We start from the raw sequence: 26,858 nt of genomic DNA, 5'->3' as shown, positions 1-26,858 counted from the left end.
AATATATTTATCAACTCATGTTTACCACATGGACGGTGGACCTCAGATGACAAGTCCCAGGGAAGATTCCTCCAGGAATGAGGAAGGGCCTAAGGGAAAAAGGAATCATGAATGTGCAAGTAAACTTTCCATTGTCCAGAAACATAAAAGAAGATAGGAACACATGGGTGTCCATTTGTTAGACTGATATGCATGACACTTCACAATCCACAACACTGAGGCTTATAGTAGGACAAAGATGTTTACTTTGATTTTGTTCTCCTTGCTTCGGAACACTCCACTTCTCATGATGAGTTTCACTCCTTCCAGGTGCTTTTGGAGAATGAAGAATGAAGAAAAGGACAGAGAGTTAAGGGACGTGTGTATTATCTTCCTTTATGCAGTGCAATGGTCTGTGGAGAAAGACTATTTAAGCAACATTCTGGATAAGCTGTAAGTGCTTTTTAATTCTCTTGTAGATTTCATCACACGTATTTCTGGAGAGGTTTGAAGATGAGAAACAGAACAATGCTTTGAATGTTGTCTTTTTCTTCCAATGTGTACTCAAAGAAACAACACCAAATTCTTTTATAAACTCAATGCTATTTTATGAACTTAAATTGGTCAATAAACTATTATGTTTCTTCCAATTAGCCTCCTGATTTCAAGGACAAGAGTTGAGTGGACAAACAATCTCTACCATGATCATAAATATTAGCCCTGTTTTTGACAGTTTCCATTACACAGTACCCAGTCCATTATTATCAAATGATATCCCGTGTTATTTCAATATGTTTCATCCTGAGAAGGTAAAATTAAATGGCCATAGAGTGTGTTTCTGTCAGTGTGTATCTATCAGTTCCTGTGTGTGTGCACCTCCTATTTGGAGTACACCTAGACACAGAAAGCTTTCACATAGATGTTCATTTACTCTCTAAAATTATCTGGATGTGGTCACTCTATATGACTTTTGAACCTGCATCAGAAACGTAAGTAGGATTTCTGTCCAATGTGAACTTTAAATATGTCCTTATATCTCCATCTTAACTTGTATACATACCCAACTATTGGCTTTTAAGTATTAGAAAGCCCAGTTCTTCATTTTCTTCCTTTTCTATTTAGCAAAAAGAAGGAATGCTTAGACTATCAATTTTATGTTTGAAAATTGAGGCTATCTCTAATTGTGATGATCACTTACTTTCCTTGTGATCTGACTGGGTTACGTTTGTAGCATGTGTAGGTAGTTGACAGTACTTGAGAACATGATTAGAGGAGTTTCCTAGTAGCTCATCTCTTCAATTATTTAAGAATTATGTACATTATGATGGGCAGATCTGGGCCCAGGGGTTCTGCTCAAACAATGGCACCAACCAAGGACAATACATGCAGTAAACATCAAACCCTTACCCAGTTCTTCCCAATAGACAGGACATTTTTCACAGATGAGTGAGGGGTGGGGACTGACTTTCACATGAACTCTGGTGCCCCATATTTGACAATTTCCCCATGATGGGAAGGCTCGGTGGTACTCAGTGGAAGGATAGCAGGCTACCAAGATTTGACTTTGTACCCCAGGATCACATAAAGGGGGTGGAGGTCCCCCTCAGTCACAGTTATAGGAGGGAGGAATAGCAAGAAATTGCAAAGGAGAAATGGGAGGATAGAAGGGATGGGATTATAATTGAGATGTAATATGAATGAATTAATAATAATAATAAATAATAATAATAATAATAATAATAATTAATAATAATAATAATAAAAAGAAAAAGAAAAAAATTTGTGTCTTCCTTTTTAAGTCTAAGTTGTTTATATCTGATACTTCTATCACATTTGCCAATTATATTTCTCTTTCAGTAATTTTACTATGTATAATTGCACATTTTACCACGTGAATACTCTACACACTTTTACTCTGTGGATTTCTGACTGTTGTTTCCAAGCACAGCAAGCACTTTAGACTACTAGGCCACTCTGGTAGCCCAAGTAATTGATGCTGTTTATGTTTAGTATGCAAGAGTTAGTGTTTGTGTCACACAAGTTCTACTCTCACTTTCTAATGTGTTCTACTGAAATTTCCAATGGCAATTTTTTCTGTGCTGTATGAAGGGTCTTCTAAAAGCAGCTATTTGTATAGAGACAGATAACTCAAAGGTACAATTTCAAAGTGAAAATCTAATTATATTTAAATATGAGTGAATCATTCCAAGCGAAGGATTATATTTGACACTTATTGTTCAGATGGTAGGAAATAACTAGCAATAGACAGGAATGATTTTTTCCCAAGAAGAGAATAAAAAAACCACTCAATTTAATTTTTGCTCATGTCATAAAAGAACATTGCTTAGGTTCATACATCTAGATGCATACAGGCGTACATCAGTTTAAAATAATATATTTGTTCATGTATTTTACCTACTGATCATGGCCTCGCCCTCCTCTATTCCTTGTCATATGCTCTCTCCATCTACTCCAGGTGTATTGTCTGTTTTTCAAAGAAGGGGAGTCCCCGACTAAGTCACCTTAACTCATGAATCACATCAGGACTGAGTGTGTACTCTTCCCATGTGGCCTGAAATAGAAGCCCCACCAAGGGAAAGAGAGTAAAAAGACAGGCAAGAGAGTACATGTCAGAGAAAGTCGAGTTCCTCTTACTAGGGGATCCACACTAAGCCTGAACTACACATCACCTACATCTGTTTAGGGGTCCTAGGACCAGACTCTTGAGGATCCTTGGTTGATGATTGAGTCTCCACAACCCCCTCTGTGCCTTGATAAATTGACACTGGATTTTCTTGTGTAGTTCGTGTTAGTTCTTTATTCTTCTGCAGTTCCCCCTACTTTTCGATAAGACTCCCAACACTCTTTGTCTAATATTTGGGTTTTATTTTCAGCATCTGTTTTGATTCACTGATGTCTGGAACTCTCAGGAGACATCTATGCCAGGCTCCTGGCTGAAAGCACAGCAGAGTATCAATAATAGTGTCAGAGGTTGTCTCTCTCGTGTGTTCTGAGTCTCAGTTTGGGCCAGGCATTGCTTGGACATTCCCTAAAGCTCTGTTCTATTTTTTATCGCTGTATATCTTGTAGGAAAGGTAAATTTTGAGTCCTAGTTCTTGTGGATTGATTGGTATTCCCCTCTCTCCATTAGGAGTTCTGTCTAGTTAGAGGGTGTCCTCTCAACTGAGTCACCACCATATTATCCCAGAAGTGTCTCATTTATCCATCTTGTCAGAGAGTTATCTCTACCCCTGCCTTATTTTTACTGTTCAGGCCCTCTGACCTGCTGCATCATCTCTCCCCAGGTCTGTCATTCACCCTCATTTCTATCTGAGCTCTCTCTCCTACATTGTCCTTATCTTCAACTTCTTCTGCCATCTATTATATTTCTTTTTCTGAGTTAGAATAAAGCATCTTGTCTGTGTTCCTCCTTTTTACTCATTATCCTTGGATCAGTAATTCCAGTATTTTTTTATCCTGTACTATATGGCTAAGTAAATACATCCATGTGTGTTTTTGTTAGTCTGAGTTTTCATACTCAGCAGATGTTTTCTAGTTTACTTGCCTGAAAAATTTGTGATTTTCTTTGTTTTATATTGGAGTAGTGTTTCATTGTTTATTCTCCATTGTTTGAGTGACATCATTTTTTCTGGGTTCTAGCTATTGTGATTAATGCTGTTATGAACATAATTGAGCAAATGTCATAGGGTATATGTCCAGGTATAGTATAGCTATGTCTGGAGGTTAAGCTTTTACCAGTTTTCTGATAAAGAAACAGATTGAATTCCAAAGTTAGACATACATCTATTCAAATATGCATCTCCTGTGTGTGAATGTGTTTGAAAGTAAACCAGTAAAAAGATGCTCTCTCTGAAAAATAATCTAAAAAGAAAAACAACAATATGAAGATGGATAGAGAAGAATACGATATATTTCCAACTAATTATAATTTATCTTTAGTACAGGTACCAAATATTGCCCCAGAAACACTCGTGTGCACTCATCAGTCACTCTTTCACTACCTTAGCCAATTCAGTTAATTTCATATGGAAATACCAGAAAATCAGAGGCTCAAACATCATGTGTAATTTTCACATTTCTTTATAATTAATAAATGAATGATTGATCAGGTTTACAGCTTGGTCATAACCTGTGGCCTTGTCTTTCCCTTCCGAGCAAGTACTCAACAACCACAGATGAAAAAGCTTTCCATGAAATATTCATGTTTTGTGTAGATGAACTCACATGAAATTTTATAGGTGTTATAAAATTCCATATTTTCTTATTTGTAAACCTTATTACTTGGGATACTTGTCCCAAACATAGGGATAAAGACAATATCTCCAAGTACAGGATAGTCATTGTATTGAATGCCAATGTTTATGTGTATACTTCTGTACATAATAAATATTGTACCATTTTACAGAGCACCAGCTGAAAGCCTGTTTCCCTTGGTTTTGACTTTTTCCTTGGATGAAATAAACAGAAACCCTGATCTTCTACCAAACATGTCTTTAGTATTTCGAGTAACATATTGTCTAAATGTTTCACTAGTAAAAGATCTTATTCATCTTTCTCAACCACCTGATCGGACTCATCCTAATTATGACTGTACCAAAGGTGGCGGTTGTACAATACTTCTTACAGGACCAAACTGGGAAGCATCTGTACTACATCACAGATTAATGTACAGCCGTGAACCTCAGCAGGTGAAATTTTTGTGGGGTTAAAATTAATGAAATTGTGTCTCCATTGGTGGCTTTGATAAGATGGAAAAAGGGTGTAAAGAGGAGATTGGTCATACTGGCCTTATGTCAACCTGTTAGTTCAGTGGTGTTATTCAGATACTTGATGGGGATCTGGAATTTCTCTGTGTGAAATAGGGATAAGAGGAGAAGTAACTGGTAAGGGGGATTTCTAGAACTTTTTACAGATAAAATGTGTTTACAAGTTCTTAAAAGTACATGCTACCTCATGCTGTTTCTTGTGTCCTAGGCCCTCCATCTTTCTTATGGGCCTTTCCATCCTCTCCTGAATGACCGTGTACAATTTTCCTATATTTATCAGATGGCCCATGCGGATACATCTATCGCCATGGCCCTCGTCGCCTTCTTACTTTATGTAAACTGCAACTGGGTAGGGCTGGCCATCTCTGACAATGAACAGGGTACACAATTTCTCTCAGTTTTCAAAAGAGAAATGGAAAAGAATATAGTCTGCTTTGCCTTTGTGAACATGATCCCAGTGAACACGGAGGTTTACATGTCAAAAGCTGACGTGTATTATAACCAAATCATGACATCTTCCACAGATGTTGTTATCCTTTATGGTGACACAGACAGTACTCTTGCTGTGGCCTTTAAAATGTGGGAATCTCTAGGTATACAGAGAATATGGATCACCACCTCACAGTGGGATGTTCCTACAAGTAAGAGAGATCTCACACTTGACCCATTCCATGGAACTCTTGCTTTTACACACCACCATGGTAAGATTTCAGGTTTTAAACATTTTGTCCAGACATTGAACCCTCTCAAATACTCAGATAAATATCTGGCAAGTGTGAAGTGGATGAACGTTAACTGTGAATCCTTAGGATCTAACTGTAAGACAACGAAGAACTGCTCATCCAATGTGTCATTGGAATGGCTAATGGCACAGACTTTTGACATGGCCCTCAGTGATAGCAGTTATGACATATACAATGCTGCATATTTTTTGGTGCACGTTATTCATGAGGTGCTTCTTCAACAAGTAGAAAATCAGCCAATTGACAATGGAAAAATACATGATCATAGCTGCTCAAAGGTACTGTTTTTTTCTATTGGATTATCCATGTTCTTATCAATGTCATAGTTTTTAAGAGTCTCTCAGATGTTTAACTGAGTGAACTCGGAAATGTTTCCCAAAAACCTAGGTTTCTAAATGTTTTTATGCTGTCACAATAAATCTAGAGCTTTGTATAAAATTTAATACACAGGTATTGGAATGAAAGACACCATTTATCAGTGAAAATAAGTGACTCTGTACCAGAGCCACTGAATATAATCATACCTGTTCTAATACTGGAGAGATAATTAGTCTCTTTCATTAATTGTCACCATGATGAAGAGATGACTGTTTGTTCATTAATTCTGAAAATTGAGGTAATAAGTTCAGGGGATTGTTTTCTCAATTGATTCTCCCCAAATGTAGTCTCTGTTCACCTACCTCCAAGGCTTAGTGTAATTACACAGGCAGAGTTATGTGAATCAGTTTATTACACACACACACACACACACACACACACACACTCATTTTGTGAATATATATTTCTCACTGTATTAGTGTTTCTATGTGTGTTTCTGTGTGTCTTTGTGTATATCTGTGTTTATGTGTGTACAGAGATATGATTGCACTCGTGTTTGTGTGTGTGTGTGTGTTTCTGTCCATCTGTCTATCTGTCTGTTTGTAGAAGTGAGCTTAAATTGTCTGTGTTTCAATGCCCATGTGTATGTTTGTTTCTGTTTTTGTGTATGTTTCTGATTGTATTTGTTAATTCATGTGTCTGTGTGTTGTGTATCTTGGATTGCAATATGTATATCTCTTGCTCTGTGTGTGTGTGTGTGTGTGTGTGTGTGTGTGTGTTCTGTCTGTCTCTCCTTTGATATTGTGAGCATAAATTTGATTTTGTTTCAATTTCTCTGATTGTGAATGTTTGTATCTCATTATTTCTCCCTGTATTTGTCTGTGCATGTGTGTGTCTATGCATGTGTTTGATATACTTCTACACTTGTGTGTCTGTTTGGGTGTATAAGGTTGTCTATTCCTGTATGTTCAGATGTGTCCATGTATGTTAATGTGTATAAACAAATATGCGGCTTTATCATATGAATATCTCTATATAGATGTGGGTCTTTTTGTGTGCAGATGCATGTGTGTGTGTGTGTGTGTGTGTTGCACATCTTTATGATGTATATGTGCTTTTCTATGCTTGTGTTTGTTAGTTTACTTACAGAGAACTAAAATTCTACAAACATTATGACAAATTAATATATCATTTTGCTTTTATTGAGATTTTCCACCTGATACCTTCAATAAAATTGCTTTTCAGATAAAATCATTATACATTTTCTTCCTTTAATGAAGGGCATATGTAGTATATAATACTGTCTTCATTTCAGATGCACTCCTTGATGAGAAAGACACACTTTACTAGCCCTAATGGAGACAAAGTTACCATGAACAAGAAAGAAAAAGTTCAGAAAGAGTATGACATTTTCTACATTTGGAATCTCCCACCTGATGTGGAACTTAAGGTGAAGATAGGAAAGTTTAGCCTAGATTTTCCACATGGTCAACAGCTGCATTTATCTGAAGACATGCTAGAGTGGGCCACAGGAAGTCGACAGGTGGGTTGAAAGAACTGTACTGATTTCCATTCCATACCAGTAAACACTGGGTGTTTAGTTGGTCCATTTATGCTTTTTTATACATTAGTGAAATGAAATAAATTGTCACATTAGGAACCTACTTCTAGTCTCCTATGTTATGTTTCTTATTTTCCTATTTCTTATGTGACCTTTTGTTAGTCCTTCGAGGAGTTCATGTAATAGTTACACTGTATTTTACTATCAAAGAACTGTGTTTTTGTTTTTTAATAGGAATATGAAACAACTTTTGACCACTTATTTATAATATTTCCAATAAATAGAGCAATAGACTCATGGTACCATTCTTATTACCATATAGTGATTTCCTCACTTATTATGAATCTGTGATAAAAAAGTTACAGAGACTGAAGCTAAGTGTAATGATGTAGTAAATTAAAAATCCAAAGGCATTAGAAAACAAACTCATCATGTCTTTTAATTTTAATTATTTTTTATCTTAATTTTTTATTTTATTTATGTTATATTCCAGCCCTAGCCCCATTCCTTGTGCCCTTCCAGGCACATCCTCTCTCCTCCTTCCCCCTATGCCCCTTCTCTAGTCCTCAGAGAGGGGAACCCTTCTCCCCTACTCACTGACCCCAGCCTATCAAGCATCATAAGGACTGCCTGCATACTCTTCTTCTGTGAGATGATAAGGTACCCCATCATGGGGACATGTTCAAAGAGAAAGCAACAGTTTTATTTTATATGTTTCCTTAAACCTCTGACACAGAGTCTCTAAATTGTCAACCCTTCTAATAATAAATTCATAATTTTTGATACACATTAAATATTCTATGAATTATTACTTTGTATTTTATTTCCTTTTTATATGTTATTGGTTTTATGTCTGGATGTATGACCATGCAACACTGGTGTATGTGGTGTATATGGACATTAGAAGGGTGATGCATATTCATGGAAATGTCAGACAGCTTGATATGCAGAATGGGTGCAAGAAATCAATTGTTATTCACAGTTTTTCCATGACTCAGCTCTAAATTATGACATGTAAAGAAACAGTTCACTACAGTATCCTTGCTTGGTCCTCTTAATTGTTGTATAGTTCATTCAAACTAAGGAAGCAGTATCTAGTTTCCTTCTCTGTGTTTGGAGGTATTTGGTAGTAATATATTTTTGCTGTGCAGAAATTTGTGAATAAAAAATTCCATCATATGTTCAGGGTATGTTATAGGTGTGAATTCTGAAGTGGTTTCTTTTAGGGTATTCTATTCGAACTATACAAGCGCAAAGTTGTTTAAATTTTAAAGATGTTAAGTCCAGGAATTCTGGTTGCTCATGTACTCTGGCATTTGCAGTTAATAGTCCTTCTCAGATTGATACGGGGAGTCATTGTTATGTAAAGGAACACAGGATCTGAAATTTAGCTACTGAAATACATATATATTCAAAGGCAGCAGTGAAATATCACATGTGTTCTAAACACAGCTTGATTGCATATTACAAAAACATGCACCGGAATAATACTCAATACTAAAAATATATAGACCCATTGTTCTGCTCCCAGTTATGCATATGACGATACATGCTAACTAACAAACATAAAAATGATGATATCAAATCTACCTAGCTCAAAATGTGACAGTCATAGTCTTAAATGAGAGTATGTTCAATGATATGCTTAATATATGATTCAAAGAATGATTATTTGAATGTTCTATGAAAAGTAGGAAGAAGTGACATAAATTACCTCGGGAAGGATAAAAGGGATCACAAAACCTAACATAAAATAAGTCACTGAAAAAGCATGAGAAAAAGGAATTCCATGAAAGTACAAAATAATAAAAATATTCAAACAGAAAATATGTAAAGAAAAAATAAAATAAATGAAATAAAATTCTAAATAAAAAATCTCAGCAAGACAATAGTTTGAGATAAAGACAGGATGGCAAAGCTTGAATGTTAGGCATAATATTAGAACATTCAGACTACAACAAAAATAAAACAAAACATAAGAGTCAAAATATAGGAGACTTGAGGGTTCCTGATTAAAAGAATAGATTTACAGTCCAGAGTCACAAGGGGAAAAGAAGGACACACTCAAATCATCAACACTATATCCAGTATAATGTAATCATAAATTTCATGTGAGATGTTTGCCCATCGAGATACAACAGTCATTTATATAGCAAACATTTAAGATCAGTAAATGAACACACCTTGGCATATTTAACTTAAAATTTATTTTGTAACAAAGACATAACATTGAAGGCTGAAGTACAGAAGACTCTGTCATAGCAAGTTCCCATCTGTATATCAGTCAATGTCACCATGGACATTCTTACAGGAGGAGAGTAAGAGTGATGTATTTCAAACATTTAACAGCCAACCACAGTAACTAAAACAGAAAAGTTATTCCTCATAATAGAAGGATACAGAACAGAGTTCAATAATAGACACAATCACAGGAATTTATAAGCACAGAAAAATTACCATGAAAGATGCTAGTTGAACCACTTCACATGATGAATGCAAGGATCCAAGGAACACATAGAAAGCACTAAGCTCCAGAGAAAAGCAACTATTAGAAAACGATCAAATACTACAATATCAACAAGTAGACAATACTCACCAAATAATCGACAATAATAATTTATTGTTAATGATCACATTCTCTAATAAAAATCCATAGACAACAAGATTGGTTCAATAAGACAACAACAACACCCCAAAAATGTTTTGTTACTTCCATGGGAAAATGTTATTTTTAACCTGAATGGAATCCTTCTATATAAATGTAGGTGATACATCATTATGAAGTGGAAACAAAGAAACAAACAAAATCCATGAAAACATTCACTTTTATGGACATGGATGGAATAATTCTTACATAAGCACCTATCAAAACAGTTCAACAACACAACAAAATGTTTGTTCTCTACACCCAAGTGTGTTTCACTCAGAAATGCAAGTCTGAATAAAAAATACAGTTAAGTGAGATAAGTCACGTAAATGCACTCTAAGATGGAATTATATGATTATATAAAATATTCATAAATTTATTATAAGGTCCATTATCTCTTCAGAGTAAAAAAAGAAACATGTCAGAATACAAAGAACAGGTAATATCTTTTTTTTTTTTTTTTTTTTTTTTTTTTTTTTTTTTTGCTGAACCAATGACTTTTATTAGAGTTACTTACAGGACTGTGAGGTCAAAGACAATTGCTAACATAAAACTTGGAAACAGCATGTGATACAGCTCATGAACATTGATCCCTGGAAGCACATTGCATCTGGTAGGCATAGCTACAGGTTAAAGAGCAGCCTGTCTTGTTGGCTCAGTCAGTTTAATCCTCTTGAAACTGGTACCATTTGCCTGTTTCTTCATTTGAATTTAGGACACTGAATACTGTCAGTCTCAGAGATCTCTTGGAGCAATCTTGAGGGATGTATTTGCTGCTTTTAATCAGCTTCCCTTCAAAATGGATCATTTTAGTATACTGGAAAGTGTCAAACAAAAACATTCTTGTGCCTTCTCAATTTTGTTTTCATTATCAAGCAGTTATGGGTGAACAAATACAAAACGTTTTTTTGAAAAATTCATCTATTGTCACATTTGAGAAATTTCCTCAGCATAAATACTTGATGCTTTCACAAGTTTCTTATGCACATAACTCTCTACTGTGGAGCATCAAGTGTCACACACAACAGGGCTTTAATAAAGCACATAACACATACCTTCCTGTGGAAACTTTTCTTCTCATGAATTTTCAAATGCTTCTCACACACAAGATGCAGGTATTTTCTCATACATTATGTAAGGTTTCCCTGTTGTAGTGTTCTCTGATGTATGCTAAGAGTTGAGCCGATAGTAAGGATTTCCATATTCACTACATTTTAAGGTTTCTCTTATTCTCTCATGAGTTCTAAGATAGCTTTTCTTGATAAACGAATTGTCAGAGTCAATAGCTTTGTGGAGCTTGTCTCCTTTATTTTTTTTAATTTTTTGGTTTTTCAGAACAGGGTTTCCCTGCATGGCCTTGATGTCCTGGATTCACTTTATAGACCTGGCAGGCCTCAAACTCACAGAAATCTGCCTGCCTCTGCCTCCCAGTGCTGGGATTAAAGGCTTGCACCACCACACCCAGCCCTTGGGGTTTCTATCCTGTATGAATTCTCTGATGAACCTTAAGACTTTTTTTCAGAGTAAAGGATTTGTCACAATCCCTACATTTGTACGGTTTCTCTCCTGTATGAATTCTCTCATGAACCCTAAGACTGCCTTTCTGGGTAAAGGATTTGTCGCATTCCATACATTTGTAAGGCTTCTCTCTTGTGTGGATACTCTCGTGAACACTAAGAATGCCTTTTTTGGTAAAAGCTTTTTCACATTGTGTACATTTATAAGGTTTCTCACCTGTATGAATTCTCTGATGCGTTCTAAGATGGCCTTTATAGGTAAAGGATTTGTCACATTCCCCACATTTGTAAGGTTTCTCTCCTGTATGGATTCTCTCATGAACCTCAAGACTACATTTCTGGGTAAAAGATTTATCACATTCCCTATATTTGTAAGGTTTCTCTCCTGTATGAATTCTCTGATGAACCGTAAGACTGCCTTTCCGGTTAAAGGGTTTGTCACATTCCATACATTTGTAAGGCTTCTCTCCTGTATGAATTCTCTCATGAACCCTAAGACTGCCTTTCTCAGTGAACGATTTTTCACATTGTGTACATTTATAAGGTTTCTCACCTGTATGAACTCTCTGATGAGTTCTAAGATGGCCTTTATGGGTAAAGGATTTGTCACATTCCCTACATTTATAAGGTTTCTCTCCTGTATGGATTCTCTCATGAACCCCAAGACTACATTTCTGGGTAAAGGATTTGTCACATTCTCTGCATTTGTAAGGTTTTTCTCCTGTATGAATTCTCTGATGGACCCTAAGAATGCTTTTCAGGGTAAAGGACTTGTCTTTTTTTTAAATACATTTTTATTAATTTATACATATTACATCTCAGTTGTTAGCCCATCCCATGTATCCTCCCATTCCTCCCTTCCTCCCACTTCCCCCCTACTCCCCTCCCCTCCCCTAAGTCTGTGTCTGAGGGGGACCTCCTCCCCCTGAATATGCTCATACGGTATCAAGTCTCTCCTTGGTGACCTCTTATCTTTCCTCTGAGTGCCACCAGGCATCTCCGTCCAAGGGACATGTTCAAATATGGGGCACAGAGTTTGTGTGAAAGTTAGATCTCCTTCTCCACTCAACAGTGGAGAATGTCCATCGGCTAGTCCGGGTAGGGGTTCAAGGTTTTTACTGCCTATTTTTTCCTTGGCTGTTGCCACAGTTTGCGGAGGGCCCCAGGGCCCAGACTCGCCTGTAGTTTTCCAGGATCAACTGGGTCCTTCCATTTCCTCTTTCTCCCAGGCTTCTCACACCTAAAGTTTCAATAGGATGTCCTCTCCTCTTACCCACTATTCTGGTAGGTACAGTTTTTCATGGGGACGTACACCTTGGACTAGTGTCTCAATATAAGTGAGTATATACCATTTAGCTCTTTTTGCTTCTGTGTGAACTCACTCATTATGACAATTTCTAGTTCAATCCATTTGTCCACAAATTTTGGAAATTCCTTGTTTTTAATAGCTGAGTAGTATTCCATAGTGTAAATGTACCACAGTTTCTTTATCCATTCTTCTATAGAGGGACATGTAGGTTGTTTCCAAGTTCTGGCTATTATGAATAAGGCAGCTATGAACATGGTTGAGCATATGTCCCTGTTTTGTAGTAGTACATCCTCTGGGTATATTCCAAGGAGTGGAATAGCTGGGTCTTGAGGAAGCCCTATTCCCATTTTTCTGAGGAAGCACCAGATAGCTTTCCAAAGTGGTTGTACTAGTTTGCATTCCCACCAGCAATGCAGGAGTGTTCCTCTTTCTCCACACCCTCGCCAGCATGAGGTGTCAGTTGAGTTATTGATCTTAGCCATTCTGATGGGTGTAAGATGGAATCTCAGTGTCGTTTTGATTTGCATTTCTCTGATGACTAAGGAGGTCGAGCATTTCTTTAAGTGTTTCTCAGCCATTTGATATTCCTCTGTTGAGAATTCTCTGTTTAGCTCTGCGCCCCATTTCTCTATTGGGTTATTTGGTTTGGTGGTGTTTAATTTCTTAAGTTCTTTATATATTTTGGATATTAGACCTTTGTCAGATGAAGAGTCGGTGAAGATCTTTTCCCAGTCTGTAGGCTGTCACTTTGTTCTCTTGACAGTGTCACCTGCCTTACAGAAGCTTCTCAGCCTCATGAGGTCCCATTTATTAATTGTTGATGTTAAGGCCTGGGCTGTTGGTAGAACAGGTAATATCTTGATAGAATAAATATTTTATGGCAAGCTGACTGAAAGCTTTGTACTAGATGGAGGGGAAAATATAAAAAAAATTCAATTAAACTAAGAATGAAGCCAGGTATGTGTGGCCCATGTTTTAAAACAAACAGTTTGTTGGTAGATTTAGAAAATTCTCTGTTGATATGTGACCAATTTGGCCTAGATAGCTAATCCAAGGCTGGCAGTGAGACATAGAGACCACGCCTTAACATATTGCACAGAAATAGGGCAAGAATATCCACTGTCTCCACTCTTCTTTAAAATGGTCATTAAATTCTTACCAAGTGTCTAGCCAGAAATTTTGATAGATACTGGGACTTCCTATTGGTACTCTAGGTGAGAGAGGTAAGGATGAATGGTGAAATAGAAGGACCCAGCGGGTCCTAGAAATCAACAAGAAGACAATTAAGGCTGGCAGATCTGGACCCAGGCGGGTCAGCTAAAAATACTGTACCAACAAAGAACAATGCATATAGAAAACCTAGAACACCTATCCAGATCTAGCTGATGGACACCACAACCTCCACAACTGTGGGGATAGCAGGGACTGACTCAGTCATGAACTCTGTATCCCCTATTTGACCACTTCCCCTTGGTGAGGAGACCTGTTCATGCTCAGAGGAAAAGTAAGCAGGCTCCCAGGAAAAGACCTGATAGGCTGTGATCTTTATTTTCTTTAATTTTTACTTTTAATTTTCTTAATTTATGTGCGTTGGTTTCAGATCTTGGAGTTACAGACGGTTGTGAGCTGCCATGTGGGTGCTGGGAATTGAACCTAGGTCCTTTAGAAGAGCAGGCAGTGCTCTTAACCACTGAGCCATCTCTCCAGCCTGGGACTGTTATCTTATAATAGAGAAGAAGGTCCCTTTCTTTCACAAACTTGGGGGAGGGGAATAGGATGAAAGTGTGAGGGATGGAGAATTGAAAGATACAAGTGAAGGGATAAAAATTAGATTTAACCTGAATAAATTACTTCAATAAAGTAATTTTTACCATGTGCCAATATATTTTAAAAACAGAGAAAATGTCCAATTTTAAGTGAGTATATACCATTTGAGTCCTTCTGCTTCCGGTTAACTTACTCAGTATGATCATTTCTAGTTCCTTCCATTTGTCCACATATTTTGGGAATTCCTTGTTTTTAATAGCTGAGAAGTATTCTATAGTGTAGATGTATCACAGTTTCTTTATTCATTCGTCTACTAAGAACTACTTAGGCTTTTTCCAGGTTCTGGCTATTATGAAGAAGGCTTCTATGAACATGGTTGAGCATATGCCCTTTTGTGCTAGAGCATCTTCTACATATATTCCAATGAGTGGAATTGCTGGATCTCAATTTTCTGAGATAGATTTCCAAAGTGGTTATTCAAGTTTGCATGCCCACCAGCAATAAAGAAGTTTTCCCCTCTCTCCACATCCCCACCAGCATGTGATATCACTTGAATTTTTGATCTTAGCCATTCTGATGGTTGTAAGATGGAACCTCTGAGTTGTTTTGATTTGCATTTCCCTGATGACTAAAGTCATATATACTCACATATAATTGGACACTAGCCCAAGGGGCGTGTCTCATGGAAGTCTTCACTTACCAGGAAAATGGGACAGATGTGAAGACATCCTCTTGGGGCTCTAGGTGAGAGAAATATGGGAGAATGGAGAAATAGAAGTATCCAAAGGGCCCTAGAAACCTACAAGAAAAACATTATGATGGGCCGATCTGGGCCCCAGGGTTTGGCTCAAACTATGGCACCAAGCAAGGACAATATGTACAGTAATCATCAAACCCCATCACGGATCTAGAGAATCGACAGGGCATTTTCCACAGTGGAGTGTAGAGCAGGGACTAAGTTTTACATGAACTCTAGTGCCCCAATTTAATCTGGTTTCTTTGATGGGGAGGCCTGGTGGTACTCAGAGGAAGGATAACAGGATTTCAAAAAGACACTTGATACTCTATGATCTTATAGAGGGGCAGAAGGTCCCCCTCAATCACAGACATAAGGGAGGACACTAGGGTGAAAGTGGGAGGGATGGAGGAACGTTAGAATGCAAGGGATGGGATAACAATTTAGAATTGAGATATTTCCCATTTTAGATGTGGTTTAGTCCTATCTTGCTAAGTCATTGCTTTGATTAAATGTTGGCCAAGGACAAAGTGAGGAGGAATGGTTGCTTTGGCTCATGGGTTATAGACAAGGGTAGAGAAGGAAAGACCTTGGACACTGAAACAAAAGCACAGGCCCTTGAGAGAACACTGCTTACTGGCTTGCCCTGTGTCATTTCTCACACACGCTTGCTTAGCAAGAGCATTGCCTTTAGTAGACAGGGCATGCCTACAATGAATACCAAGTAATAAAACGCATTAGTGTTAGAACAGGCTATTCTGATAGGGAGAATTTCTCAGGAAAGGTTCATTCCATGTTCCCTATCTTTTTACTGGACTTTGTGTCAGCTTGATGTAAATCAACAAGAAGACCAGGTAGCAAGCTCTGTAGTGTCTGCACAAAGTACACTAAAATTCTGTTTCCATAATGTCTAAAATTTGGTAAAGAACTCCACTTTTCATCAACTTGTTTTAATATATTCACACATTTGGCATTATATAAAGTGCTAACTGACATGTGGTACCTCAGCTTCTGTATATAAAATAAGCTTATTGATATCTCAACATCCTAATATAATATTGCTATGAATGGAGTAGGTAAAACTTAATATGAATTTTATTTCCTCAGATGGTGACCTCTGTATGTAGTGCTGACTGTCGTCCTGGATTCAGAAAATTCAGGCAGGAGGGAATGTCAGCCTGCTGTTTTATTTGTATCCACTGCCCGGAAAATGAAATTTCTAATGGAACAAGTGAGTGTTTGCTGCTGTGGTAATTTTACATTAATAATCCTCTCAACCAACAAAAGGATGCTGAAGGAGTCCAAAAAGCAACCTCAAAAATAAAACATACCTTTTTCTCTGTTTTCAGTCATAGGAATGCAAACACTAACAATGTCATAACAAGAAAAAACCGTTTTGCCTAGATGTATATTTTGATTCAATTTCTGCCACATCATATTTTCTCTAAGAAACAAAATCTAACTGTATTGTGAACACATTCTGTATGAGATCTGTCCTTGTTATTAATTTCTCATATAACTAAATGAATGGCAGATTCCAGTCACAAAGTTTTAATCTGTGTATTTATTCTTTTGCATGCATATATGTGTCCCTACATATGTTTATGTACACTGCATATGCACAGAATCTAACAGAGGACAGAATATGTCACCAGATATGATGGACTGTGTAATGGAGGTGCTAGTAACAAAGTCTTTATGCTTAGAAAAATTAGTATAGAGATTAAAAAATTACTTGCAAAATTATCAGAAACTGCTTAGTATGAGACCGAATTTGTGTGATTTGTAGAGGCCCATTTTATTTTTCTCCCTTCTTTATTTTAATTTATTCTGATTATATCCCAATTGTTATTCCCGCACCCATTTTCAAATGTCTGATGTAATATTTTCTAGGAGTGTGAGGATAATTGTTCATGGTGTACAAAATATAAGGAGTCTTATGTCAAATATTTTATAAATAGAGTCCAATTAATAATTTCATGAAAGAATAGATTAGAATGCTTTTGTATTGAAAACAATTAATCACAAACAGTAACATTTTATTGCAACCTACAAAGCCAGTTTAGTAAAATGATTATATATTTATTTGGCTAAATAGAAATGGACAATGAATAGTTTTTCCACATTTGCCTGTCATACTATGCAATGAAATTAAGTTCTTAAAAGACATTTCTGGCCAATAACATGGCTCAACATTTAAATCATTTGCCTCTAAGACTGATAGCTGGGGTTCATCCCCAGGACCCATAGAGTAAGAGGAGGCAAAGAACTCTCAGAAATGGCTTCTGAAATCTATGTGCTCAAATCACATCCATAATTATTAAACAAACTGTAATAAAATTGTTTTAAATGTAAAACTGAATAAGAACTAATGGTAATTACATCAAAACAGAAAATGTTAATATTATTTATAGGTGTGTGTGTGTGTGTGTGTGTGTGTGTGTGTGTGTGTGTGTGTGATGTGTTGGTGTGTGAACATAAGGGCAGATGTAGGTGAAAGGCAACTAGTACCTCTACAATTAATTTGCAGCTGTTGTGAAACACCTCACACAGGTTCTGGGAACTGAACTCAGGATTTTTTTGGTGAGAACATTTGCCGGGCGTGGTGGCACTTGCCTTTAATGCCAGCACTCGGGAGGCAGAGGCAGGTGGATCTCTGTGAGTTCAAGGCCAGCCTGGTCTACAAAGCGAGTCCAGGACAGTGAAGGATACACAGAGAAACCTTGACCCGAAAAAAACCAACTACAACAAAAAAAACTAGGTCATTTTTGTATGTGGGTTTTTGTTTTACTTTTCCCATGCTTCTTATCAATATACGTATTTACATCAGAGTATAGTCACAGAGTCTGGGTCTCAAGAGATTGAAACGAAGGAAGTGGGTATGTGCTGGATGCTTCCCATGAAGGTGGAGTCAAGATGAAGGGCTTTGTAGTGCTCAGTCTGTAGAGAGGTTTCTACCTTCAGTGATAGAGCTAGTGCTTCTTATGATCAAGACTTAGTAATTCTTTCTCAATACTGCCAGATTAGAACATAAGTAAGGACATATTAATCATAATTTTTAATTTTCTACAGTTTTAAATCCTTTATATTACATTTATATACCGGTAAACTGTACTTCTCATACGTACATTCCTACTTCTTCCAAATGATTACTAAATTTTCCCCACATATGATACATTTATTTGGACACACTAATATAAATAATAAGAATTAATAAATAGAATCATTGTTGTACAGCAATGTCCTTCAATTATATTATCAGCAATAAAATGGAGGTATTGCAAAGCTTTCACAACAGACTTATTGAAATATATTGTCAATAAACTGCTGAAGCTGCACAAACAAATCTTTCCTTTCTCATTCAGACATGGACCAGTGTGTGAAGTGCTCAGAAGACCAGTATGCCAATACAGAGCAGAATCATTGCATTCCAAAGGCTGTGATATTTCTGAGCTATGCAGACCCCTTAGGGATGGCTCTGGCCTTAATGGCCTTGGGCTTCTCTGCCTTCACAGCTCTGGTTCTTGGGGTATTTTTGAAGCACAATGACACAGCCATCGTGAAGGCCAATAACCGTGCTCTCAGCTACATCTTACTCGTGTCACTCATGTTCTGTTTCCTCTGCTCCTTGCTCTTCATTGGCCATCCAAACTCCGTCTCCTGCATCCTGCAGCAAATCACATTTGGAATTGTATTCACTGTGACTATTTCCACTGTGTTGGCCAAAACAATCACAGTGGTTCTGGCTTTCAAAATCACAGCTCCTTCAAGAAGGATGAGGTACATTCTGGTTTCAGGAACACTTAACTACATCATTCCTCTCTGTACACTCATCCAAATTATTCTCTGTTCAATCTGGCTTGGAGCTTCTCCTCCCTCTGTTAATACTGATGCACACTCTGAGCATGGCCAGATTATTATTGTCTGCCACAAGGGTTCTGTTATAGCATTTTACTGTGTCTTAGGATACTTAGGCTTCTTGGCCCTGGGAAGCTTCACTGTGGCTTTCTTGGCCAGGAACCTGCCTGACACATTCAATGAAGCCAAGTTTCTGACATTCAGCATGCTGGTGTTTTGCACTGTTTGGATTACTTTCCTCCCTGTCTACCACAGCACCAAGGGCAAGGTCATGGTGGCTGTGGAGATTTTTTCCATCTTGTCTTCCAGTGCAGGCATGCTGTGCTGCATCTTTCTTCCCAAGTGTTACATAATATTATTAAGGCCCGACAAAAATTCTCTTCAAAAGATCAGGGAGAAATCATATTCGTAAGGTTGTATATCATTAATATTTTGTGTTAAGTTAATTCATTTATCCAACTTTTATCGTGATTATCGATTCTATCCTTACTCTCCTTCCAGTCCTACCCTTCCTCCCTTTCTCCATTCCCTCTCCGTTATGCCTCAGATTAGTGATCAAAACTCTGGCATCACAATCCATATCAGTAACAGTACCTGTTCTTCTTCCTAGAGGAGCCACATGAAGCCTGATCTGTCCATCATCTACATATATGTTGTTGGCACATGTCCAGTTCATTCATTGTCCTTGGTTGTTTCCTCAGTCTCAGCAAGCCTCTCTGTGCCCTGGATGGCTGGTACTTTTGGTCTTTTTGGGGAAGTCCTGTCACCTCAAGTCCATTTCTCCTTCCTACCACTGTTCCACAAGACTCCCTATTATCACCGAATGTTTGGCTATGAGTCTCAGCACTTGTTTTCAACCTGTGTTTAGCACAGCCTCTCAGAGGACAACACAGTTAGGCTTCTGTCTACAAGCACAGCAGAGTCTCATTAATAATGTCAGGGCTTGCATCTGTCCAGGGACTGATTCTTGGTCTGTGCCAGGTAGTCTGACTGGTAAATGAAATCTAACTGAGAAATATAAATTTGGTATATAACCACCAAATATTGGGTTGTAGAGCATGATCTGTCTCTTCTTAGGATGATGTTCACTGTTTCCTCTAATGACGTTGCATAGCAGTCTGATGGCTACTGGAGTTCTATGTTTTCCATATCATCTTGCCCTGATCTACTTATTTCACAATTTATAACTATTGGGGCATAGTGCTGAGTGCAGATGTTCTTTTCTTCTTTAGAATAAAAACATTCAAACTCAAATCAAACTTTATAATCTCTGGGTGAATGACCTTGATGCCAGTGGAATGGTGATTAAAAATTTGAGGAAGTTTGTGGGAGTGTGAACTCATGTTTGCACATGAAGGTAAACCAATTTTATTCCTTACAAGGGGAAGGTAAGGGAATATTGATGTTATCCAAGGAAGTCGAAGATTTAAACTTAGAAGATTGATTGTTTGACAAACATAAAGAATACTAAAGAAGATGGCTTTGTGTCTTACCCTTCTCAGTTAATAACATACCTAGCTCTGTAATAAGGCCTGATTCATTGCTCAGCCTTGAAAAAATTATGTTATCAACACTATGTTACAATAGCTCCAAAGTAGAAGATGTCCTCTTCTGGCTTATATGGTTATGCGAGCTCACCTGTGTACAAAACAAGATTTGAAAATTCACACATAGCCAGGAATGGTGGCACACGCCTTTATCCCAGTACTTGGGAGGCAGAGGCAAGTGGATCTCTGAGAGGTCGAGGCTATCCTGGTCTACAAAGTGAGTCCAGGACATCGAAGACTACACAGAGAAAAATTGTCTCACAAACCAAACCAAACCAAAACAAAAAAAGAAAACACACACTAACAAAAACAAACAAACATGTATACACAAATTGACATATATAACTGAAAACATGTAGTCTTTAAAACATTGTAGGATAATATTTTAAAGAGTCTGCAAAAGCAAGCTTTTTTTCAGGAAGATCCAAGAGGGTGATCCCGAGCACTGCAAGATGGAGCCTACAGACCCATAAGTCCTGAAGAGCCTTAGGTGAAATGGGTCCACAAAGTGCAGAGCACAGGTAGGTCTGGCCTCTGGTCTTCCAACTGGCTCCCGGAGGGCAAGGAGACAGTCCCTAGAGTCTAGGTGTGCACCCGCTCTGATGATCTGCAGCTGTGCTCTATAGTATGGACTTGGTATGTGGGACTGAACTGTGCATGCTAAAGCGCTGAACTCCAGAGATGGTCTCCTAGAAAAATCTCAGGAAAACAGGTGGATCTGACCTCACACCCACCCATGAGTCCACAGAAAGACCCAGGTGCTGGCAACTACACCAGCACAAAATACAAAGCCCAAAGCAGCCGAATGTGTTTGCCTCACCTGCGCCCTCTCCCTACCTCTCTGACTGATGTGTGAGTCACACAGTAATAGCATCAGAGTCAGTGGGTCCAGTGGGATGTTAGAGTGTGGATCTGATCTCATATCTCCACACCAGTCCACAGTCTATGAATTGTAGTATGGTTATCATGAACTATATGGCTAAATCTGCTTATGACTATATACCATATCTGTCTTTCTGGGTCTAGGTTACCTCATACTGAATGATCTTTTCTAGTTCCACCCATTTGTATTCCAAAGGTGGCAGACTTAGGCAATCTCAGGATCACTCTGCCTTCAGTTCCAGAGGTGAAAGGCATTGGGGACTACCAACAGTAGTGAGGCATGTCCTTGATCTTTGCATGCCACTACCCAATCGCCTGCTCTATGTGCAATTGCTGAGACATCAGTCATTGGGGTCTATCAGAAGAGATGAGGACTTCTCTGTGTCCTCTTTGCATGATTACCATGGCCGCAGATATGTCTGCACCTCCAGAGGCAGCATTCATAGGAGATTGCCAGCAACTGTGAGATCTACCTCTCAACTTCCATGTACTGCCTTCAGGGTCCCACGTCTGCCTGCAATCTCAGAGGTGGCAGCTATCAGGGACTTCCTTGGCAGTACCCAACAGGGATTAACTACCAGCAGCACATCATGCCAATTCCCAGGGCCCAATTCTACGTACAATTGCAGAAGCATCAGCCACCAAGGACTACCACGGATCTTCAAGTGTGCCACAACCAGGGTAAACTAGATGGTTAATGAATAGCATAGGAACATACTCCACAAAACCCAGGGAAATACAGATTCATCAGAATGCAGATATCCTACTAAAACAAGGCTGGATCATGTAAGACATGTGACCCCTTGCAAAACAATCTTAAAACTTCAATTCTCTAAAAGTAATAGAAGAATATATTAGAAGATGGAAAGATTGTCCTTGTCAATGGATGAGAAGAATCAACATAGTAAAACTGGCCATGTTACCAAAAGAAATCAATAGATTCAATGCAATTCCCATCAAAACAGCTATAGAATATTTTACAGACCTTGAAAGATCAATTTTCAAATTCATATGGAAAAACAGAAAACCAAGAGTAGCTAAAACCATACTTTGCCATAAAATATCTTGTGAAGGAATCTCTACCCCAGATCTCAAGCTGTGGTATACAACAACAGTAATAAAAACACCATGGTACTGGAATAGAAATATGCTGGTTCATCAATGGAATCAAATCAAAGACCATGAAATAAATCCTCACACCTATGGACACTTGAGTTTTTACAGAGAAGTAAAATCCATGCAATGGATAATACATAGGGTCTTCAACAAATGGTGCTGCTCTAACTGCATGTCTACACATTGAGAAGTGCAAAAAGGTCCATATTTATAACCCTGAACAAAACTACAGGTCAAGTGTATTAAAAACCTCAACATTGAAAACAGACACACTAAATCTGTCAGAAGAAAAATTTTGAAAGTGCCTTAATCTATTGTCACAGGGGGAAACTTCCTGAGATGATATAAATAGGTCAGGCTCTAAGGTCACAATTAATAAATGGGACATCATGAATTTGAAAATCTTCTGTAAGGCAAAGGGCATTGCCAACAGAACAAACCAAGAGCCTACATTCTAGGAAAAGACCACCACCAATCCTACACCTGACAAATAATATCCAAAATTTACAAAGAACTCAAGAAATAGAACATCACCAATAAAAGCAACATAATTAAGAAATGAGGGTCAAGGTTTACCGCCTGTATTGTCCTTGTCTGGTGCCTAGTTTGAGTGGGACCCCTGTGCCCAAATCTGCCTATCATAATGTTCTATTTGTAGGCTTCTAGGACCCTCTGGGTCCTACTACTTTGCCTTTCTCCCATGAATCTCACATCTAGAGTCCCACTAGTATGTCCTCTCTTCTGTCTCTGTTTCCTGGTAAGTGAAGGCTTTCGTGGGACACGCCCGTTGGGCAAATATGCAGATATAAGTGAGTATATACCATTTGAGTCTTTCTGCTTCTGAGTTAACTCACTCATTATGATCATTTCTAGCTCAATCCATTTATCCACAAATTTTGGGAATTCCTTGTTTTTAATAGCTGAATAGTATTCCATAGTGTATATGTACCACAGTTTCTTTATCCATTCTTCTATTGAGGGACACTTAGGCTGTTTCCATGTTCTGGCTATTATGAATAAGGCTGCTATGAACATGGTTGAGCAATGGACAGAACACTCTCCACAGTAGAGTGGAGAGTGGGATATTACTTTCTCACACACTCTGGTGCCTCACCTCTGACCATATCCCCTGGACGGGGAGACCTGATGGCACTCAGAGGAAGGACAGCAGGTTACCAAGAAGAGACTTGATACCCTATGATCATATAGAGGGGGAGGTAACCCCCCTCAGGAACTGTCATAGGGGAGGGGAATAAGGGGAAAATGGGAGGGAGGGAAGAATGGGAGGATACAAGGGATGGGATAACCAATGAGATGTAACAAGAATAAATTAATAAAAAAATAAAATAAAATTAAAAAAATAAAATAAAATAAAATAAAATGACATTTGAGCATATTGAAAAAAAAAAAAGAAATGAGGGTCAGATCGTAAAAGAGAATTCTCAACAGAGGAATATTGAATGGCTGAAAAACACTTAAGGAAATACTTAACCTCCTTAGTCATTAGAGAAATGCAAATCAAAATGGTTCTGAGATTCCAACTTACGTTCATCAGAATGGCTAAGTTCAAAAATTCAAGTGACAGTGCACGGTGGTGACGATGTGTAGAAAGAGGAGGAATACACTTCCACTGTGTGTATGAGTGCAAACTTGTGCACCCGCTTTAGAAATCAATCTGGCACTTTCTCAGAAAATTAGGAGTAATGCTACCTCAAGACCCACCTAGGACACTTCTTGGCAAATATCCAAAAGATGGTCAACCACACAAGAAGGAAATTTGGTCAAGTATGTTGATGGCACCCTTAATCATAATAGCCAGAATTGTGAAACTCCCTAGATGTCCTTCATTTAAAGAATGGAAAAAGAAACTGTGGTCCATTTATAAAATGGAATATTTGTCAGTTATTAAAAAGAAAGGAAAAATTGAAATTAGCAAGCAAGTAGGTGAAACTACAAATTATTATCTTGAGTGAGATAACGCAGACTCAAAAGATATGCATAGCATATATTAACTCATAAATGAATATTAGCCTGACATGGATATCTTCTGAGAGTGCCCATTCACAAGGGATCGAATCAGATGGTGGGACTTTCTAGTGAACTCCAGGTGAGAGTGATGTGGAAGAATGGAGAGATAGAAGCTTCCAGAAAGTCCACTCTACTGTGGAGAGTGCTCTGTCCATTGTCTAGATCTGGTAGGGGTTTAAGGTTTACCGCCTGTATTATTTTTTCTTTTTTAAAAAATTTTATTAATTTATTCATATTACATCTCAATGGTTATCACTTACCTGTATCCTCCCATTTCTCCCTCCCTCCCATTTAAACTTCTTTTAAAAAGCACATTTTGGATAAATATCTAAAAATCAGAGCCCAATTTTAATCCATTTGAGTATTTTCATTCTATTTTTTTTTACTTTATTAATTTATTCTTGTTACATCTCAATGGTTATCCCATCCCTTGTATCCTCCTTGGCTGGTGCCTTAGTTTGAGCGGGACCCCTGTGCCCAAATCTGCCTATCATAATGTTCTACTTGTAGGCTTCTAGGACCCTCTGAATCCTTCTACTTTGCCATTCTCCCATGCTTCTCTCATCTAGAGTCCCACTAGAATTTCCTCCCCTCTGTCTCAGTTTCCTGGTAAGTGAAGGCTTTCGGGGAACATGCCCCTTGGGCTAATATGCAGATATAAGTGAGTATATACCATTTGAGTCTTTCTGCTTCTGGGTTAACTCACTCATTATGATCATTTGAAGGTGAATCCATTTATCCACAAATTTCGGGAATTCCTTGTTTTTAATAGCTGAATAGTATTCCATAGTATATATGTACCACAGTTTCTTTATCCATTCTTCTACTGATGGACACTTACTTTCTCACATACTCTGGTGCCTCAACTTTGACCATGTCCCCTGGAGAAGGAGACCCTGTGGCACTCAGAGGAAGGACAGCAGGTTACCAAGAAGAGACTTGATACCCTATGAACATATACAGGGGGAGGAAATCCCCTCAGGAACAGTCATAGGGGAGGGGAATAAGGGGAAAAAGGGAGGGAGGGAAGAATGGGAGGATACAAGGGGTGGGATAACCATTGAGATGTAACAAGAATAAATTAATAAAGTAAAAAAAAAAGAAGCTTCCAGAGAGTCTAGGAACCCAACAAGAAGACTGCAATGCTTGCAGGTCTAGACACTCAGGGAGTGGGCTGCTGCTCAAACTGCTGGACCAAGCAAGGTCAACGCATGTAGGAATTCTAGACACTCTTATCAGATATAGCTAATGGACAGCTCATTCTCCATGGTTGTGGTGAGAGTGGGGACGGCCTCTGACATGAACACTGGTGCCCCTAATTTGAGCACTTCCTCTTGTTGGGGAAGCATGGTGGCACTTAGAAGAAGGGGAAGCAGGTTATCTTGATGAGACCTGATAGGCTATGATGTTAGGGTGTGTGAAAGAGTTATCTTTCTGTCACAGGTCTAGGGGAAGGGAAGAGGGTAAAAGAGAGAGGGGGAGCAGGAAGGTACAAAGGAAGACACAACATTCGGGATATAATCTAAGCAAATTATTAAAAAATAAAAATGACCAAATAGGTTAGTGAGAGTAGGGGAGTTACTAGTGTGAGTTGAAACTGAGGGCTCCAGTGTGGTAAGCAGGATACAGCTACTTTATTTGGCAAATTTTGGAGTAAGTTTTGCTCCATTAAGCCTCTCATGGAACAATTTTTATTTTAATAAGTTAGCACTGAACATAGATACTTGTCTGCCATGTTTATTTAAGCATTATTCATAATAACCAATACATGTAATAAAATTTAATGGATCACAACAGATGATAAAATGAATAAAAAATAACATCAAACATTTTGTGATTTTTACCTTCATATCATATTCATAGCATATTCATTTGTTATTTGTAATATATTTTAGAATCTTAAAAGTTTCATTAAATATATTATCTCCTGGGGACATCAAATATGGCAGTACCAATTATTCACTCTATTTGAGAGGCAGGATTGAGCCTAGAGATAGGAAGGGAGCTAGAGACCACAAGACCTGGAGATTCCTAGGTGAGAGATATGGACATGGTGCAAAGCA

The 26,858-nt window shown here is 38.1% G+C and overlaps 1 protein-coding gene across 1 annotated transcript; it reads left to right on the top strand.

Moving 5' to 3' along the window:
• Positions 1–28: 28 nt before the first annotated feature.
• LOC311590877 (vomeronasal type-2 receptor 116-like) lies at positions 29–19,634 on the top strand (the record flags this gene model as incomplete). The annotated part of the gene is made up of 6 exons (XM_084770177.1): positions 29–119; positions 4,534–4,688; positions 4,975–5,787; positions 7,143–7,370; positions 16,472–16,595; positions 18,730–19,634. The coding sequence occupies 6 exons, from the start codon at positions 29–31 to the stop codon at positions 19,632–19,634; spliced, it is 2,316 nt and encodes a 771-aa protein (XP_084626303.1).
• Between the last annotated feature and the right edge of the window lie 7,224 nt (positions 19,635–26,858).

This window comes from Acomys minous, assembly GCF_964271855.1.
Source record: "Acomys minous genome assembly, chromosome: 20".
Classification (NCBI taxonomy): domain Eukaryota; kingdom Metazoa; phylum Chordata; class Mammalia; order Rodentia; family Muridae; genus Acomys; species Acomys minous.
The sequence above is the reverse complement of the archived record's forward strand: the minus strand, read 5'-3'. Positions and strand labels throughout refer to the sequence as shown.